Here is a 19,878-nt window from a genome sequence, read left to right as displayed (position 1 = left end):
ATAGCGGGGGCGCGCCCACGCCCAGTACGTGAACTCGCCTCGCAGGTGCACATGCCAGGACAGAGTTCATCTGACTCGAGACAAAACTTGCTCGAATCCGAGTCCAAGTTAGGCGTCAGTCCGAGTCATCGTGGATGAACAATTCAGGAGTCAGAGTCATCGTGCGCGAGAATTCACGAGTCCGAGTTCGCGTCAATTAATGCGCGAGTCCGAGTCGAGTGTCCCGAGTCCCGAAAAACGGCACCCGAGTCTCGAGTACTCCATCTCTGGTGTATAAACTATCATTTCTTTACTGCCACATGATAAAAGGGAAAGACATAAAACATGGTTTAAAGCCCAAATGTTGTTTAATGATTTGTGAATGTTGTTTTAATTACCAATACAAAGGTTTGGTTTTCTAAATATGAAGGTAATGGGTATAATCATGATGAAATCAATCCTGATGACAGGGTTTCCAATGTGGGAAAATGTTCAAAAAAAATTAAAGCTGCACTAAATCAAGTACTACTTAATTTGCACAAATTAAAGCAGCAGCAGGAAAGGCTGGACTTGTCAATCACAGTGTCCCCCAGTGCTCTGTGCTTGGCCCCCTCCTGTTCACCATTTACATGCTCCCCCTCGGACAGATCATCCGCCATCATGGACTCAACTTCCACTACTATGCTGACGATACCCACATCTCTCTCAGCCCTACTCCATCCTCCCAGCTCCCCCCTCAGTCCCTTGTCAACTGCCTGCACGAAATAAAAACCTGGATGTCATCAAATGTCCTCAAGCTTAACAGCAAGAAAACAGAGCTCATGGTTGTGGCAGTGTAGGCGCTGCTCTGGAAGGTTGGCGACTTCATCCTCGAGGTTGATGGCTGCTCCATCGCCTGAAGTCTGCAACCTGGGTGTCATCTTTGACTCCACCCTTTCCTTCCATTCCCACATCAAGTCCGTCACCAAATCTGCTTTTATCCTGTTAAGCCCAAGCCTGTTTTTCAGGTCTCAGGCTCGAAGATGACATTCCCAGAAAAAATGACTATATCTTCACTTCTAAGAAGGGGTCAATTCATAATCTTTTTTCTAAAAGCAATGATGAACCTGTGAGTTGGATGTAGATGAGTCAGAATCAATATAGATGTTTTCATTTTAAAGTAAATTCAGATTGAACATAGTCAAATAATGTACTTACTTATAGTGAAAACCACCCTTGAATGATGGGATAGTAGACAAAAAGCTTTAGGAATCCAAACTACCCTGTATCAAGATTGATACCGCCCATCACTCTCCTCCTCTGCTGCTGAAACCCTGATTCATGCATTCATCACATCTCGACTACGGCAATAGCATCCTCTACGGCAGTGGTCACCAACATTTTTAAGCCCAAGATCACCGACCTCGGCCTAGGTGAAAGGCGAGATCTACCTATTGCAGAATTGAGTGAAAAAGACGGCCCAGACAGTGCTTCCAATTTGAGGCCTTTTATATAGGCTTTGCATCTGAATTACTGTTACGGCCCGTCCACACAGCGGCGTGCGCTGACGCTTGCCGGCGGGCGTGTCTGAAACTCGACCAACAACCAATCACATGAATCTCCCGCCCCTGACACACAAGCAGCGGTTTGATTGGCTAGAGCTTGTACTGGCATATGATAAGATTGGCTGACGCTTCTGCCGAGGCGTCAAAAGTTGAACATTGCTCAACTTTTGCAGCGAGCCACGTCACTTCCCACGATGCATTTCGGCTAAAAGTGACGTCACCCCATTCAAAGTGAATGGTGAAGCGTCAACGCACGCCGCTGTGTGGACGGGCCGTTACAATGAAGGCTCCATAATCAGCTCACGGCATATAGGCAGGGGTAAAGTGCTATTTTTTATGAGTGGGGAGCGGACCTCACCTTCTCTAGGGGGGTCCGGGAAGATTTTTTTTTTAAATATTGAAGTTGAAAGCATCAATCTGGTGCACTTTGAGAGCAACATGAAGAGATGAATACCTCTCTCAGCATCCATATGAAACAACTGTAAACAGATTTTCTTTTTCTTTATGGATATTTTACAAATCACTCCCCTTTTAAACTGTATTCTTGTTTTACTGCCATATAGTAGTTCATACCTGTTTTTCATTTATTCTCTAACTATAATGATCATATGAAGGTGTGCCGCGGAAATAATCTTTTGAATAATTTGTGACAAAACCGTTCTCAACACTCAGTCCTTTAGCTCACCTGAGCCCCTCAGTCTGACAGGGGAGGACTCCTCCAGCTTGTTGTGGAAACAGCTCCTTATGTCCGTTAGTGCAGCTAGCTAACCAGATGCTAACATCACGGTCCCCGCTAGCACCGGTCTCTCTCTCTCCCTCTCTCCCTCTATCACACTAAATGCGCTATTGCCACACACACACACACACAGAGCCGAGCTTGAATGACACAAGCACACGTGTATTTCCATGCAACTCTGATTGGTCTGGTGACTTGCCTCTGTTGCATTCACTGAACACGGGAAATTGCAGTCCTGCCGTCCTCTCTTGTGTCATGATGAGGTTCACGTAAAGCACGATTAATGTATTATATTATTGAGGTGTCTCAAATATACGTCAATCAAGTGGCACCTGCTAACGGGGTGGTGGATGATAGGTTTACACCTAAAAACGTATTTTTCAAACATTATTATTTTTATTTTATTTTTCTTTCTTTTGTTACTTTTTTTATTAACGGTCCGCGATCTACCCGCACCACACTCGTCGATCGCGATCGACTGGTTGGCGACCCCTGCTCTACCGCATACCATCCAACCTCCTCAATAAACTCCAACATATCCAGAACTCTGCTGCCCGCCTCCTCACCCACACCCGAGACCACATCACTCCCGTCCTCCAGAACCTCCACCGGCTCCCCGTCCGTCAAATAATCAACTTCAAAGTCCTACTCATTACTCACAAAGCCCTCAACAATCAGGCCCCCCCCCCTACCTCACAGACCTGCTGCACCACCACGTCCCTTCCCGCTGCCTCCGCTCATCAGAAGCCAAGCTCCTATCCATCCCCACCCACATCACTCACCGGACCTGGGGGGACAGAGCCTTCTCCGTCGCTGCACTGACCTCACCACCTTCAAAAAAACTCACAAAAACCCACTTCTGGCTTTTAATGTGTGATTGTTTTTGTATTATTTGACTTTAACTATATATTCATTTGTTGTTCTTCTTTTCTTTTCACTATATCTGTAAAGTGTCTCCTAGAGCACCTGTACAAGCGCAAACAAAATAAATCTATTATTATTATTATTATAATGCCACATTACATTTCCATTTCTTATATTCAAATGAACGGGCGTGGTTAACACAGTGTCTTTCAAAGTGGGGGCCCGACCCCCCGGGGGGCCGCCAGGGGGGTCACGCAAAGTTTGAGGGAAAGGGGGATTTTTTTTTTTTAAAGCGGAGTGACAGCTTTGATCAGGCGGAAGGCCCCAAATGTAGTGGCAACGCACTGCATGCTCCATCGCGAGGCACTTGTTGCTAAACGTATTTTGTGTAATGAGATGGGCGCACAGTTTGAGGGGTTACTGCTCCACTCCAACGTGCGCTGGCTTTCCCGTGGGGCGGTGCTGAATCGTGTTTTGCGAAGGGATATCAGTGAATTCCTCTTCTGAAAATCATCAACTGGCCGGAAACGTGCATACTGTTTCACTCCCTCAGTACTGGCTGTAGAATGATCGAGGGTCGAGTATCTTTCACGACTCAGGTTTATTGTACAGTAAGTCAAGACATTACAGTTGGCAGCAACAACACAACTCGCGGGCTTACTCTGAAGTAAAGCAATCCCTCGCATGCCGTAAAGCATGTCTCAACACTGTCATAACAGCCTTAACTCTGTATGCATTGTATGCATATGTGACACTGGCTGTATTTAAAAAAAAAAAAAAGACTATCCCGCACTGGCTGAGAGGGCTTTTCTACATTGAAGGTATTGAAAACAAAGCCCAGAGGACGTTTGCAAGTGGACAATGACAAACCTAAAACCTAGGATTGAAACTGTAGGAGCCACCAAGCCCACCCCTCCCACTAGTGAGGGAACAGGTATACACAAAGAGACACACATAGTGAAATGACAAGGACTGTTGTTTATATATATCAATATAAATATGTTTATTGTTATTATTACTGTTGAATATTATATATAATATTAAAAAGGCATAAATAGCTTTCAAAAATGCAAAAAATATATGTTAATTGTTCATATTACTGTTCAAAATTATATAATATTATAAAGACAGAAATCACTTTAAAAATGCTTTAAAAATATGTTTACTGTTGATATTACTCTTTAATATTGTGTTAAGAATGTTTATAACAGAAGACACAATTAATGTAATGAATGAGAAACAAAAGATAAATACAAAAAATGTTTAGAAGAATAAGTGATTATTAATTATTAATACAAATATATATTAAGAAAATGTATTAAGCTGGATGATGAATTTGTCATATTTTCCATCATAATGTCATTTAAAAAAATGGCAACAGGGGGTCCCCGTCAGAGGATAATGCTATATGGGGGTCCTTGGGATGGCAACGTTTGGGAGCCCCTGGGTTAGCTCACATCTCCAGCCCAAAGCAACAGCACCACAAGCACTGACTTAGCTCTTGTTTCACACTTCAGTACTCTTAAGTGGTTTGCCAACTGCCAATAAACACTATGCTACTTTTCCACCAAATCGGTTCCGGTTCAAGAACCGTTCTTGTGCTTTTCTGCTGCTGAACTGGTTCTTCTTTGTAGCACCACTTGTTTCCACCACTCAGAGCCCGACTGGTGCTCCTGCTGCGTCACGACGTTACCGTTTACGTCTCAGATTTTCTGAGACGTACACACAAGAGTTAGACCTAACACACTTAGCTATTGTGTCTACCTCTGGAACAAGCTAAACTACTTATACATATATTTATTCTTCACTGTCGGGTCACGCATTACTGGATCAGTGAGCTGCATGAGATACTGACAGGCTGTCAGGAGAGGGAGAGAGGGGGAGAGATAGAGGGAGAGAGGAAAAGAGAGCGCTTCCGCTCATCTCTCCCGTGTTATTCTCCAAAGTGAATGTAAACTTGAATAATGTACATCATTTGAATGTAATAATTAAGTTGATTGTTGTTTGTGGAAGCTCCAGTGAATGAGCCCCATTAACTGAGTTTTAAACATCACTTTAAATGGAACTTTAAAGTGATGTTTAAATCTTCCATTTAGGTCCCGCCCACTCGAACGGATCGGCCGATACTGATTCCGGCGATCGGCCGGTGAAGTGTCTGGCCCAGGGACACAACGACATGCTGACTGCAGTGGGACTCGAACTTGCTACACCAGTGCGTTACCATGTTAACCATAATTTTTTTTCTACTTTTGTTATGAAGTGAAAAAGAAGACATGATAATGCAGACGAAAAAATTAAATGGAGAGACGTGGACTTCTGTACTGACTTTCTCAATACAAATGTTGAAAAACCTAATTTCCCTTATTTGCATTTTCACAAGTACAATTAAGGTTTCACAAATCTAAAACTGTTATAAAGCATGTTTAGACTCTGGGATAGTCTAGTCTAGATTTGATGAGTGTAGGAATAGTGGTTTTAGATCAGGACCTGGTTTTAGATCAGGACCTGGTCTAATGTGGTCTAATGTGGTCTAGATCAGTGCTTCTCAAAGTGTGGTCCGCGGACCACTGGTGGTCCGTGGGTGCCCCCTAGTGGTCCGTGAGTATATTGGTAACATTTCACATTTGAAATAAATGACTAAATGTAAGTTTTTCGCACTCTCGCGGGAATATCTCCGCAATGGAGCGAGCTTAAGTTTAACTTTTGATTGCATAATATAGCCAAGTGCAACACCTTTGTCACACATGTAGCCGCCTGTTTGTACCATTTTCAGGCGATGTGTAATCTGTTCTAGAAAAACTATGTGATTTTGGATATTTGTGGAGTTAGGTGGTCCGCGAAAAAGTTTGAGAAACACTGGTCTAGATGCGAAAAAAACAGCGAAATCTCCCTTTTTTGTCTTTTCACAAATAGAATAAAGGTTTCACAAATTCTAAAACTGTGCAGCGATTTAAGAGGTACAAAAACGGAGGATTGTTCGCTCAGCGCTGTAAATGAAATGTCCCTCAACTTTCCCCCTTTACTGTCGAATCGGAAGCTCTGAATCGGAAGCCAACTTCAGCATCGTTTTATAAAGTGTATTTAAATGTACATTTATATATATTTATCACCTTATTTATTTCAGAATTTATTTCATAGGCATATTCATTTATATATGTATTTATTTAATTATTTATTTATTTTGGCTTAAACGGCATTCCATAAGCTCTGAGTGTTAGCGATGCTTGCTAATGTAAACAAAGACCATATTACGTCCAAAACACGTTGGGCATTGTTTCTGATAGGGCCATGGGGCAAATCTGTATCAGCTCCGTTGTACCCCCGTCTTAGAGATTTCCACACGGAGGAAAAGAGAGGGTTTTATTTTCTGAAACTTTGTGAGTTCCCTGACACACCGGGGACACATATTTATGTATAAAAGACATAAAAAAGTGCATTTTGCATGATAGGTCCCCTTTAAGTCAGAGACAACACACAAGCTGAGGTAAAGTTTACTGCTTAAGTTATTGTGTTAAGTGTTAATTTTGTATGGGGACAGAAATACGATGCACGTTTAATGCCGTGAGAAAATAAATGGACTTAGTGGACAACTGGAAACATTGTTCCAGGCTTTTATTAACCTGGCAACTTTAACTGCGTCAATTACGATACGATTAAGTGTTGGCTTAGCCTCTACACCTCCAATAAAATAAACAAAACTTTTGGTTTCACTACAGAAATCAGACATTTTTAGTTTTCATTGTTCATCTTTAGATATAATCAATGAGTTATGAGATGTCAATGCTACTGTTGATGTTCTACTACCTGTAGTCATGAAAACATCATGATGGGAATTGAAATAGGGATTTTTTTATGAACAGACTCAGTCTAATACATTTAATGAAGGTGATCCATGCTTGGTTGTCCCACCACCATTGGAACTGAGTTTCTATGTCTGAATTAGGATTTCCTGATTCGATTTAAATGGCAACAAGCATTAATCCAACCAACAGGATTATTTCCAGTAAGAGTGACATGTTATGCTCTTACCTCCTCCTCCAGCTTGACCACTTTGGCCTGTGCGTTGTTGAGCGCCTGGTCTCTGATCTCAATGTGTCTCCTTTGATCGTCCGTGGTGGAGCGCAATGCATTCAACTCTATCTCCAGCTTCTCCTTCTCACGGAGCGTCTCCTTATCTTGAACACAGGTACAATACAATGTCTTTCCTCATAAAAAAAGAGGTTATTGTTATGCAAATCAGATGGATGTTAGTGTGTGTGTGTGTGTGTGTGTGTGTGTGTGTGTGTGGGTGTGTGTGTGTGTGTGTGTGTGTGTGTGTGTGTGTGTGTGTGTGTGTGTGTGTGTGTGTGTGTGTGTGTGTGTGTGTGTGTGTGTGTGTGTGTGTGTGTGTGTGTGTGTGTGTGTGTGTGTGTGTGTGTGTGTGTGTGTGTGTGTGTGTGTGTGTGTGTGTGTGTGTGTGTGTGTGTGTGTGTGTGTGTGTGTGTGTGTGTAATGTAAACTTCACAATGTACATTTTTCATTTAGGGACTGAAAGGAACCTGCTGCCCCAACTCGATTGTTCAATCTGACCATTGATTGACAGTTTTAGAATTGACCTGCTCCATATCTGGGGATAAGATACTGTTTGATGAATGTTGACATGTCTCTAATATTGATTGAGTTATAGCAGGTAACACAGATAAAGAATCAGTGGCCAAGGGGCTACCAGAGAGATGTAAGTCCAGAATGGAATACTGAAGAAGCTGACCTGTGAGTAATGTTTCAACTAATGTTTCAACAGGTATTAAAGTAACTGAGGTTTGAAATGTAGAAAGAACATATTTACAGTTAAGTTAAAACATAGTAATGTAATGAGACAAAATGTAATTTAGACAACATCATGTAACTAGCCTGGTAAAGAAGTAAAAGCCATAGACTTTATTGTTTAGGTCATTATGGGGATATACATTTCATCTACATTTATAATAGAAAGACATTTGAGGACAGTTTGTTGGAATTCTGTATTCATTTTTTCAGCGGGAGAATATCTAAGCACTGACGGGTAGAAGCAGTATCACCAGGAAGCCATTCACTTTGTTAGTATCGTGATTTGGTTGTTTTTGAATCCATAACATTAGTGTGTTTCTTTACCAGAAACATTAGCAGTTCAAATCATATTTAGATTTGTAATGGGATCTCAAGGATTTCATTTAAAAATAAACACAGATGCTTGTCAGAAATTCAGAGCTATTGAAATATGTTATTTAGTTTACCTAAAGATGTTGGGGTTCTTATTTAGTTGGCACAGTCCAAGTATTAAGATTCTGAAGCTGCACAATTAATTTAGAAAACCTGTTCACAGACGTCTGTTGTTTTAAGACACCCCACCAACAGGGTCAAACAGCAGAGGGCCCCAGAGCCCGGAGCGTAGGCTTGAGGGATTTGTATCAGATTTCTCCACACAGGTTGTTGACGCCAAAAGGGGGACCCGAGACGCAGGAGGCTGAAGGTCATCAGGACAAAGTGGATCAACTCCAGGCTCTCCGGCCCCGACCGAGTGACCCAGCGGATCTCTCAGGCCGTCCGCATAGGAGGAAAGGGGGACAGCTCGTACCACGGGAGCCAGTGTGCGGCAGGGAAACCACCTGCTAGGACCACGGGACGACATCAGGACGGATCTGGGTCTCGTCATGGAGGTCGACACAGATGCTGTCATCAGCGGACTGGAGGAGAAGGACCTCAAGGACATCCATGCAGCAGACGACTTGGAAGCAGCTGGCAGTGGGCTGGGGGACTTGTCGAGGCAGCAGCGGAGTCTACTTCTCTCTGATCAGTTCCACCCGTGAAGGGAAAGCCGCATCTCCCCCTCCCTATCAGCTGTCGTTGTGGGCTATTCCTTCGGGGGGGGGGGCGGGCAGGTGGGCTGATGATTCACCACCAGGAGACTGCTTCTTAGCACTCAGCTGCCCCCTCATTGTTCCTTCACTGCCATGGGAAGTGATGTTCTGTTCCTTCACGATTTCAAGTACTTTGGATCTCAGTTTCTGATGGATTTATACGATATTGGGGGACAGACACAGTAGATATGTTTCAAAATGCCTTGTGTAAGTTTATCTCTGGAGAAGGAGATAAAAAGGGGGATTGCAGCATCTGATATTTAAAATGGCAGAAAGTCTTGTTGCAATTTCCAGATATTAAAAGAGGTCCTTTGAGTTTCTCTGGTAATTATCAATAGTAGCAGTTAAGTGAATACTGTTCAAACAATACTTGTGTTTGTGTTTTATATTGATTTCTCTGTTTTATCCTTTCATAAAGGTGAGGACTAAAATGGCTCTAAACAAGGGCTGTTTAGAGTAAACAGGGTTCTATTTCGTCCCTACTGACCGCCAGAGGCGGTGCTTTAGCACTGGATATGTCCATCGCGCGCATGCGCAGCTCGAGTACCAATAACAACAAAGTCACCTGTGACCCACGTGACACCGGCTATATCAGCCGGTATTGTCAGAGGATCTGTTCCTTTCATCTGCTCGCTGCGCGAGGGTACCGTGGCTACGTTTTCGTTTCCGGCTGTGCAGAGCCTCGACAGACAGGTTTGTGTCAGCTTGTTGGTGGTGATGGCTGTGTTTCCACACCCGCTCCCAGCCAAGTTGTCCTGATTACCGTCTTATTGTTTGTGGCTTAGACTTTCTGGTGACGACAGTGTTCCCGCTTCCTCTCCCATAAAGTTGCCCTTATGCTCTTTTGAAAGTTCTGCTTGTGGCGTTGTGCCCGAGCTTCATTAGCATTTGAGTCCCAGCTTTGGCTGCGTCCCTCATTCAATTTAGTATGGAAGCCCAGAGGGTCATACTTTAAACCCGTTTTTTCGTTTAGATGCAGAAAGTAAGGTAAGTACTTTCTATTTTTTAGAAGCTATTATCTGGTCTTAACATTTGTGTTCTGACTTGGTCGCTTGTTTGTTAGCAGCAGCCGCTTGGCTAACACCTTGCTGTTGAGCTTAACTATTAACTCAGGGCAGTGCTCCCGCTCCCTGTAGCATAGGGTTTGATTGCAGTAGCGCTAGATCGTTGTATTACTGCTCCTAGTACTAGACTCCTAGCACTAGGATGATATGCAGAGAACATCTTCACGGCGGGTGCTGTGTGCTCGGCATGTGCGGTTACTACTGTAACCAGGCACGGTTCAATGCGGGCTGTTCTCTTTCTTAGAAGCTAATTATCTGGTCTTAACATTGTGTTCTGACTTGGTTGCTTGATTGTTAGCAGCAGCCGCTTGGCTAACACCTTGCATGTACGGTTAAGCTTCATTATTTAACTCAGCCGGTGAGGGCAGTGCTCTCGCTGCCGCTCCCGGTAAACGCATGGTATGGTTGCAGTAGCGCTATATCGTTGTATTTACTGCTCCTAGTACTAGACTCCTAGCACTAGGACAATATGCAGAGAACAATCTTCACTGTGTGTGCTGTGTGCTCTGCGTGTATGGCCATTAAGGAGGATTTCATCCTCCCAATATTATATTGTCTAGTGGGCAGCCGTTGGCTGACACCTTTAGGCACCGGCCACAGTTACTATTGTAACTAAGGTTCTAAGCCATAAGTACTGGCCATAATTACTACTGTAACTACGGTTCCAAGCTGTGTAAGTACTGGCCATAGTTAATACTGTAACTACGGGGTTAAGCCGCAAGTACTGGCCATAGTTACTACTGTAACTACGGTTCCAAGCCGTGCACGTACTGGCCATAGGCAATACCGTAACTACGGCTCTATGCTGTGTAAGTACTGGCCATAGTTACTACTGTAACTACGGTTCTAAACCATGTAAGTACTGGCCATAGTTACTACTGTAACTACGGTTCCAAACCGTGCAAGTACTGGCCAGAGTTACTACTGTAACTACGGCTCTATGCTGTGTAAGTACTGGCCAGAGTTACTACTGTAACTACGGTGAGATGCCGTGTGAGCCCTGGCCATGGTTACTGCTGTAACTACGGCTCTGTGCTATTCTCTTCTTTAGAAGCTAGTTATCTGGTCTTAAACATGTGTGTTATTTGACTTGATCTCGCTTGATCGTTAGCAGCAGCCGCTCGGCTAACGTCTTGCGTATACTGTTAAGCTTCTTTATTTTACCCAGCTAGGTGAAGGCAGTGCTCTTGCTCCCGCTCCCTCTACCGGTAATGCGGATGTAGCTACATCCCTTTTTCTGTTCGGCGAGTAGTAGCACCGCTCTACTCTTCCCGTTCAGCAGGTAGCTGGTGAAGGCTGTGTTCCCGCACCCGCTCCCGGTTACGCTGCATCTGGCGTTCGACTCTAACTTAACCAGTGAAGGCAGTTCTCGCCCCCACTCCTGGTAGACGCCAAACGGCCTCGTTTTTTCGTTAAGCAGCTAGCCGGTGAAGGCTGTGTTCCCGCACCCGCTCCCGGTTACACTGCATCTGGCATTCGTCTCTAACTCAACCAGTGAAGGCAGTTCTCGCCCCCGCTCCTGGTAGACGGCAAACTGCCTTGTTTTTCTGTTAAGCAGGTAGCTGGTGAAGGCTGTGTTCCCGCACCCGCTCCCGGTTACGCTGCATCTGGCATTTGTCTTAATTTAACCAGTGAAGGCAGTGTTCTCGCCCCCGCTCCTGGTAGACGCTAAACTGCCTGGTTCCGTTAAGCAGGTAGCTGGTGAAGGCTGTGTTCCCGCTCCCGGTTACGCTGCATCTGGCACTCGCCTCTAGCTCAGCCAGTGAAGGCAGTGTTCTCGCCCCCGCTCTTGGTAAACTGCCTTATTTACTAATCCAGCTAGGTGAAGGCAGTGATCTCGCTCCCGCTCCCTCTGCCGGTAACGTGGGTGTAATTACATCCCTATTTCTGTTGGGCGAGTAGCGGCGTGGCTCTACTCTTTCTGTTAAGCAGGTAGCTGGTGAAGGCTGTGTTCCCGCACCCGCTCCCGGTTACGCTGCATCTGGCACTCGCCTCTAGCTCAGCCAGTGAAGGCAGTGTTCTCGCCCCCGCTCTTGGTAAACTGCCTTATTTACTAATCCAGCTAGGTGAAGGCAGTGATCTCGCTCCCGCTCCCTCTGCCGGTAACGTGGGTGTAATTACATCCCTATTTCTGTTGGGCGAGTAGCGGCGTGGCTCTACTCTTTCTGTTAAGCAGGTAGCTGGTGAAGGCTGTGTTCCTGCACCCGCTCCCGGTTACGCTGCATCCGGCATTCGTCTCTAACTCAACCAGTGAAGGCAGTGTTCTCGCCCCCGCTCCTGGTAGACGCGGAACTTCCCTGTTTTTCCGTTAAGCAGGTAGCGGGTGAAGGCTGTGTTCCCGCACCCGCTCCCGGTTATGCTGCATCTGGCATTCGTCTCTAACTCAGCCGGCAGTGTTCTCGCCCCCGCTCCTGGTAGACGCTGAACTGCCGTGTTTATTAATCCAGCCAGGTGAAGGCAGTGCTCTCGCTCCCGCTCCCTCTGCCGGTAACGTGGGTGTAATTACATCCCTCTTTCTGTTCGGCGAGTAGCAGCAACGCTCTACTCTTTCCATTAAGCAGGTAGCTGGTGAAGGCTGTGTTCCCGCACCCGCTCCCGGCTACGCTGCATCTGGCTACCTACAGAATGGTTCATTCATGTAGCGCCCGTATGGTTTCTCTTGAGCCCGAGGACGGCTACGACCGCTGCCCCTCCTGCCTCGGCTGCTTCTGGCGGTCAGTGGGGACGAAATTCGAGCATCTGAGGGAGGTTCTCACGGTAAACGCCTGCATGAGCTGTAGATGCCTCGGGTGCTCAGAGTGGCTCGAATCACTGAGGTGGAACGTCTGGCAGCAGCCAACAGACACCTCTCCTTGTCATGTACTCCTCCAGATCAATTCGGCCGTTCCCGGTGACTTGAGGGAGCGATGGCTATGTGTGCTCCCCCCAATAGAAGGACTAGAAACAGGCTGTCCTCTAAAGTGGATCGGCTAGCTGCCGATAGGGGCATAATGACGTCGCCTCTTGGCCCTTCAGCCTGGGCCCGGTGTAGGGGCTGCTAGCGCCCCCCCCCCCCCCCCCCCTTCCTTCGGTTGGCGCCCCTCCTTCGGCTGACGCACCTCGTCCGGTTGACGGAGAGTCCTCCGTAGCGTACCAGTCGAGCCAGGGGAGCTGTTTAGATCAGCTGCCCTGGAGGCACTGGAGTGTGCCGCCCAAGCTAGGCAGACCAGGCAGCAGCACTCGGGTCCTCGCAGACCTGTGCCCACTCCCAGCAGGCCCAGGGGCCGCTCTAGCAGCCGCACTCAGCCGCCGGATTACAGGGGTGGTCTGCAGAGGTCTTAGCGGCCCACTCAACCGCCTCCCAATGACTTTCGTGCCCCATGTCGCCCGCCTTCCAGGCGGCCTCGTGCCCCAGAGCCTTACCGGAACCCCCCAAGAGGCTCCAGGGTCCGGGGGGCTGGGCTCTGAAATCCCGGGGGTGGTCGGCGGCTGCTTTCCCAGCAGCAGCTCAGTTTCTGGGCAGTCTGTACTTCCGTCCCTTGGGTGGTTTTCACCTTAACCCAGGGGTACGGACCGCAGCTCCGGCCCCTAGCCTTCGGCTGGGTCTAATTGACAGTCGTCAGTGATCCGGCAGGGGCCCTACCTCTGGGCCAAGAGTTGTCCGTCCTTTTGTCCAAGGACGCAATCAACCCAGTAAGACCCTCTGCTTAGCCAGGGGGTTCTACTCGGCATACTTTCTCGTGAGCAAGAAAGTCGGCGGATTTCGCCCGATCTTGGACCTCAGAGGAATCAACAGATTCCTGAAGGTGCTGCCATTCTATATGCTGACTACTGCATACGCACAGGTGGAGTGGTTCTCAACCGAGGGATGCCTACTTCCACGTGGGCCGGGCAAGAGGGTGCCTTATATTCAGTTCCTCCGGCCCTTGGGCAGACTGGCAGCTGCCTCGGCCGCTGGGCCCTTAGGCCGCTGTCGTTGCGCCCCATGCAGATGTGGCTGAACAGCCTTCACTTGGACGCCAAGTGGCACAGGCACAGGGAAGTCAGTGTGTCGCAGCATTGCTCCACTCTGCGTCACGCTGGAGGGGCAGGGCCTATCTCCTGGTAGGCGTGCCCATGGGCGCCATCCCATCCCGCCAGGAGACCATCACCATAGGTGCATGTCTCTCAGGGTGGGGTGCAGTGCGGCAGGGCAGGACCGTTCAGGGTCAGCGGTCTGCCCAGCAGAGTGCGCGCCGGGTCAACGTGCTAGAGCTTCGGGCCGTGCAGCTTGCACTCATGCACTTTCTACCCCAACTGGGGGGCAAGAATGTGCGTGTTCCTTGGGGACAGCATGTACATTGTTGCTTAGACAACAGTCCCTTGTAGATAGTGGACGTTCTCACTCCACTCTGAATTTATGTGGCTGCGATTCTGCCCGACATGTTCGGGTCGACGGCGCCGCGGCGGGGTGCCACAGGTCGGTGTCCCTCTTTATGAGAGGGGCTTTACGGCAGCGTCCCCCTGGCACCCCGAGGGCTCCGGCTTGGGACCTGCCCTTGCTGCCGGATGCCCTATCATCTCCTCCCTTCGAGCCCCTGGCCCAGGTGGGGCTTAGGTGGCTGCCCACGAAGGCAGCATTCTGCTTGCCATAGCCTCAGGGAAGCGAGTCGGGGAGTCGCATGTCCTCTCCATAAACAATACATGCCCGAGGTGAGACTCTCAGGCGTTGCCCTTTGGGCAAATGTGGCATTCCCGCCCGGGGTCCTTCCACAAACTCACTTCAATCAGTCTGCCCAGCTGGCACGCTTTGACATTCAGGAGTACGGCACATCGAAGTTGCCGTGCCCTGGGGGTGCCCAAAGGGCGTATATCAAGGCTACTGCCTGTATACGGCAGGAGGAGCAACTCTTGAGTTTGCCCTGGCGGCACTAAAGGAGGTTAGGCCCTCTAACCAGTGGCTGCCCCACTGGGTTGTCGATACCATCTCACAGGCTTACGGGGCCAGTGGCCGCCCCCTGCCATCAGGCTGAGATGCCACTCTACAAGGAGCATCTCAACATATTGGGCTGCCCTGAGAGGGGTGCCCCTGGAGACCATCTGCGCCGCGGCGTCGTGGGCGTCTTCTGGCACATTCTCCAGTTGTCATCAGGTCAATGTCGCCACTCCCCATTCTTTGGGCGTGGTCTTTTTGCCGAGCTCCACTGCTTCCAGTGGTGAGCAAGGGCTTGGATTCTTCATGACATTGTTGGTATAAGTCATCCAGTGCTAAAGCACCGCCTCTGGCGGTCAGTAGGGACGAAATAGAACGATAGTTACGGCTGTAACTACGGTTCTATGAGTCCCGGATGACCGCCAGAGTTCCCTGTCACTCAGAATTCTTGTGTGCTCGCGAGAAGATTCGGGGAACAGATCCTCTGACAATACCGGTTGATATAGCCGGTGTCACGTGGGTCACAGGTGACTTTGTTGTTATTGGTACTCGAGCTGCGCATGCGCGCGATGGACATATCCAGTGCTAAAGCACCGCCTCTGGCGGTCATCCGGGACTCATAGAACCGTAGTTACAGCCGTAACTATCGTTGTATTGCCCTATGGGGGAGATGTAGGCATGCAGGACAGGGTGCTAGGTGGGGGAAGAGTATATTCTGCTTAAGATCTCTAGCATGTCATGTTTCAGGGAAGTCTACATATCTTGAATAGTATATGTGTGGGTTTAATTACTTTGTATTCTGTGTAACCAGAAGTTGGAGATATGAGAGATGAAATATTTGTGTTATCTTAAATATCCTTTAAGACACATCTGAGGTCTCTGGAATGTGGGGGGGGTGTGTGTGTGTGGAGGCTGAGTAAACTCCACCCCTTACTGTTTCTGTTGGTATTTGAGAGCCATGCAAGTTTTTGTTCTCTCTCTCTTCTCGCGCCGCCCGGACCGGAAGGTCGTGGCAGCCCGTGAACAAGGGCCAGGAGTAGGCATACTCCTGACATTACGCATATGATATGATATGGCTTTGTATGGTAATGTATTGATTGTATTGCATTGTTATATTACCATTAAAGTAGATTATTGTTTTAACGGATACTTGTATGTTCTGGATTCCTTCCTGTATGATAACCAGCTTGTTAGGGACGCACGGAGATTTGGAAAGCGGACCAGTTGTCCCTTAAAATCTCTGTGTGCGTGCGTGTGTGTGTGTGTGTGTGTGTGTGTGCGTGTGTGTGTGTGTGTGTGTGTGTGTGTGTGTGTGTGTGTGTGTGTGTGTGTGTGTGTGTGTGTGTGTGTGTGTGTGTGTGTGTGTGTGTGTGTGTGTGTGTGTGTGTGTGTGTGTGTGTGTGTGTGTGTGTGTGTGTGTGGTACTCACTCTGTGCAAGCAGTTGGGATATGGTTTTGCGGTTGTCCTCTGAGCCATCGCACTCTTTAGCAGCAAGCTGCTTATTGGCCGTCTCCATGCGCTCTTTAACACAAAACACGCACACACAGGCTCAGAGTTCGGACAACAACTCAAACATTTATATTTTTTTGCACATTGCACCTCTGTATGAGTTCACAATGACTTCTAAACATTGTAACTGCCCCCGATAGGCCTGTTAATGTGAGTACAAGCGTAATAATACATGCAGCATTTGAACTATGTGTTCGATTAGAGCTGAGGCATTTTTTTTTTTACACGTTATTTAGCAGACTCTTTATCCAAAGTGACTCACATACACCTCGACAGCATAGGCATGCCATTTGGAGATTTCTTTGTGAAATACATAAATGTTGGTAAGATTGATTCTAGACAATTCATGGAAGGTGTGACGGCTGTAGTAAAAGTACTTAATACACCTTTTCAACTCCTGTTGTGAGAACCCTTTATTTTTATTTTGCACTCTCTAAAACAAAAGCCTCAGTGAGTTTATATTAAACTTCAACCCAGTCAGTCGTAAAAGTTGACATCCCACTCGGATCTAAGCTAAAGAGCAAGAACACAGAAGGGAAACGGACCAAATGTGTGTGTGTTTGCGGTGTAGTTTCAGTGACTGAAACACAGTGTCAGTCTGTGAATCAGTCGCCCCACACGTAGCATGACTGTAGGACTCATCTGGCGTGACACTGATACAGAAAGGAATGGGATCTTGAGTTTTTCTTAAAAGTAAAAATAGCACCTGTGCGTGTACGTTGTATGTTTGAAATTAAATGAAACGTTTCAGCCAACAAGAACAACAGTATATTTTGAATAAATATATTTATAACAATGCAGTGCACAATTGACATACTTCATATCTTTCACTACTTAAATAATGATGTAGTGCCACTTTGAACCTCTCTTCACAATACTTTTTTCAATTCCTGCAAAATAAACATAGCTGAAAACAGTTTGACCAGTGTAGTTTTATGTTGAATCAGTTTCAGCAGGACGGTTATTGCATTGTTACCCCCCTCTCTGCTCTCTCACCTCGGAGGTCCCTGTTGAAGTCGTGCAGCCGCCGGACCTCCAGCTCCAGCTTGTTCCTCATGGTTTTTTCCAGGGCCTCCCTCTTCGAGGAAGACTTAGCGAGGTTTTCATATGCCTCTGACACCAGCTGGATCTCCGTTTCCAACTGCCCACAGGTACAAGATGAATGATTAGAAAAAAGAGGAAAGAAAGGGAGCTGGGTTAAACTTCATCCAAATGTTATATTATATATTTATCTTCTGAATATTTGCAATGTCACTATCTACATATTTGCGGTCTACAGCCTGAGCTTCGTCAAAGGTGAGATCTTCAATATTCATAATTAATATTCAAACATATTTCGACCAATAGTCTCAAAAGAACGATCACAATACAAAAAAAACTAGTTTAACTCAAAACAATAGAACTTTTTTCACTCCTTTTCTTGCACTCTATTCTAAACAACATAACTCATAACAGCAGTGTTGTTGTTACCTTGTGCAACTTTGTCACTTTCTCACGGCAGGACTCCATCTCCTGCCTCAGCATTCTGTTGTCCTCCGTAAGCACGTCCACCATCTGGTGGGCTCGCACCATCATAGCAAAAGGCTCCCCCTGCAGTTGAGAGTAGGATTGTGGTTGGGGGAAATGTGCGGTCTGGACTGGCAGCTGGAGGTGAGGAGGTGGAGGTCCTTGGAACTGCTGCTGCTGCTGCTGACACTGATGAGGCTGCTGATGGTACATCCTGGGAGTGGAGCCGTACGGGTCATGAGGGAAACCATGACTTCTTGGTGTTTGATGAATGGAACCCATGGTAAAGGGCTCACCTGCGTGGTGGGAGCTCGGACCCTGTGGACTGCGGGGCCCAGGGCTAGGGAAGGGCTCTCCCTGGCTCTGGGGGTGCTGGTAAGGGAAGGACGGATGGGATGAGTGGGAGGCACTGAGCATGCTAGTAAGGGTGGAGGACTGGGTACGGGACAAGGATCCCACAGAGGTGACAGAGGAGGTGGGACTGTGTTGATGATGGGGCCTCTGGAAATGAACTGAACCCTCCTTACTGGACCTGAGGAGAGATCAGCTTTGTGAATAGATATTTACATGAACAACACAGGACATATGGAACTGCCATTGAAGTCTTAAATTAAAGTTTTATAATGTAGGTCATACTTGGGGTTGGTGGTTGTTACTGGACTTCATTAGAGGTGTGTATACACAGGGGTGCACATAACTGGTACATAGGTACGCATGGGGGACAACATTCCGAATTGTGTAACGTCACTTGTGTCACTACGCGCCTTTGCGTACCCGATATGTCATCAAAACAAAAACACATATTTCGCCTACACTTGTTTCTTGTCAACACTCAATGGAGTAAACTACTAGACATGTCCAAAAGACATTAAGCAGCTACGTTGGGTTTTGCTACCTGCAAAAAATAATGTGACGTTCTATGACTGATTGAACTGGGTGCTGGCCGAGCCGCGCAGGCCTTAACCGACGGTCTTGAGAAGCTTTTCCAGGAGGCGGGCTTAGATCACTGGATGACTAAGTTGGTCGCCGTGTGCACAGACGGGGCTGCTGTTAACGTCAGCATGTACAACGGAATTGTACCATATCTACTAGGGGGGTTGAAAATAATCGTTTCTACGATGCATTGCGATGCGGACGTGGACGATTCGGTCTCGATGCAGTGACGGAAGATAATCGGTTATAGAGTAGTAACGTTGCTTCCTGATTTTCCGGCCGCGGCTTTACTATAACGTTTTTTCTGTCACTTTAATATCAAATCGGTCGGTGACGCAGAGATCAGGGAACAGACGTGACCGCGGCACAGCAACACCGAACACCGAGCAGTCTGCTTTATCCACCAACACAAGAACACCAGTCCAGAACCAGCAGCAGAAGGACCCGCTCTGAATCACTCCGTGTCGCTGCGGCTCAGAGACACTTAAGTCTTGTATTGCAAAGTATGAATGTCCTCTAGCAATTTTCAGACGATATATACGTGTGTAAAGTTTGTGAAGGCAGGAGGAAAGCTTCCGCGATCACCGTCTCCTCTCTGTTCCTCCAAACCCCGCCCCCTCCTGAAAATAATGAGTGACAGGCTGATAGTGACCCGATAGAAACTTTATTATTCACTTAATCACTGAGATATAATGAAGCTAACTTAGTCTCATACATTCATGGGATTTATGTAACAGTAAGACAGAGAATGTGAGTGTGCACCCACATGCACTATTTTAGTTTGTATATGCTGTTGTAAATACTCCTGTTGTCTGCTGTGTTCAGACTCAAGTCCTGTGTGTGATGCCACATTCAGGACATTCAGTGTCCTTTCTTAACAGAAGGCCGTGGCTAGAAGCTGCAGCTCGACTGCAGAAGCATTAGCTTTTTGTTTTTGAGGATGGAACAACTTCACACACGGAGGCTAGACCTATA

At 47.1% G+C, this 19,878-nt stretch overlaps 1 protein-coding gene across 8 annotated transcripts in view; it reads right to left on the bottom strand.

Annotated features, from left to right (window-relative positions):
* The window catches only part of amot (angiomotin), a 120,551-nt gene that overhangs the window by 36,705 nt on the left and 63,968 nt on the right, over positions 1–19,878 (bottom strand). For all 8 annotated transcript variants that reach the window (XM_071205531.1, XM_034099531.2, XM_034099532.2 and 5 more), the window contains 4 exons: positions 17,935–18,502; positions 17,461–17,605; positions 16,384–16,476; positions 7,153–7,298 (listed from right to left, as the gene is read on the bottom strand). In XM_071205531.1, the coding sequence (XP_071061632.1) occupies positions 7,153–7,298; positions 16,384–16,476; positions 17,461–17,605; positions 17,935–18,502 (952 nt within the window). The remainder of the gene's footprint in view (positions 1–7,152; positions 7,299–16,383; positions 16,477–17,460; positions 17,606–17,934; positions 18,503–19,878) is intronic.

Source organism: Pseudochaenichthys georgianus, chromosome 14, assembly GCF_902827115.2.
Source record: "Pseudochaenichthys georgianus chromosome 14, fPseGeo1.2, whole genome shotgun sequence".
Lineage (NCBI taxonomy): Eukaryota > Metazoa > Chordata > Actinopteri > Perciformes > Channichthyidae > Pseudochaenichthys > Pseudochaenichthys georgianus.
This window is presented reverse-complemented; position numbering and strand designations above follow the sequence as displayed.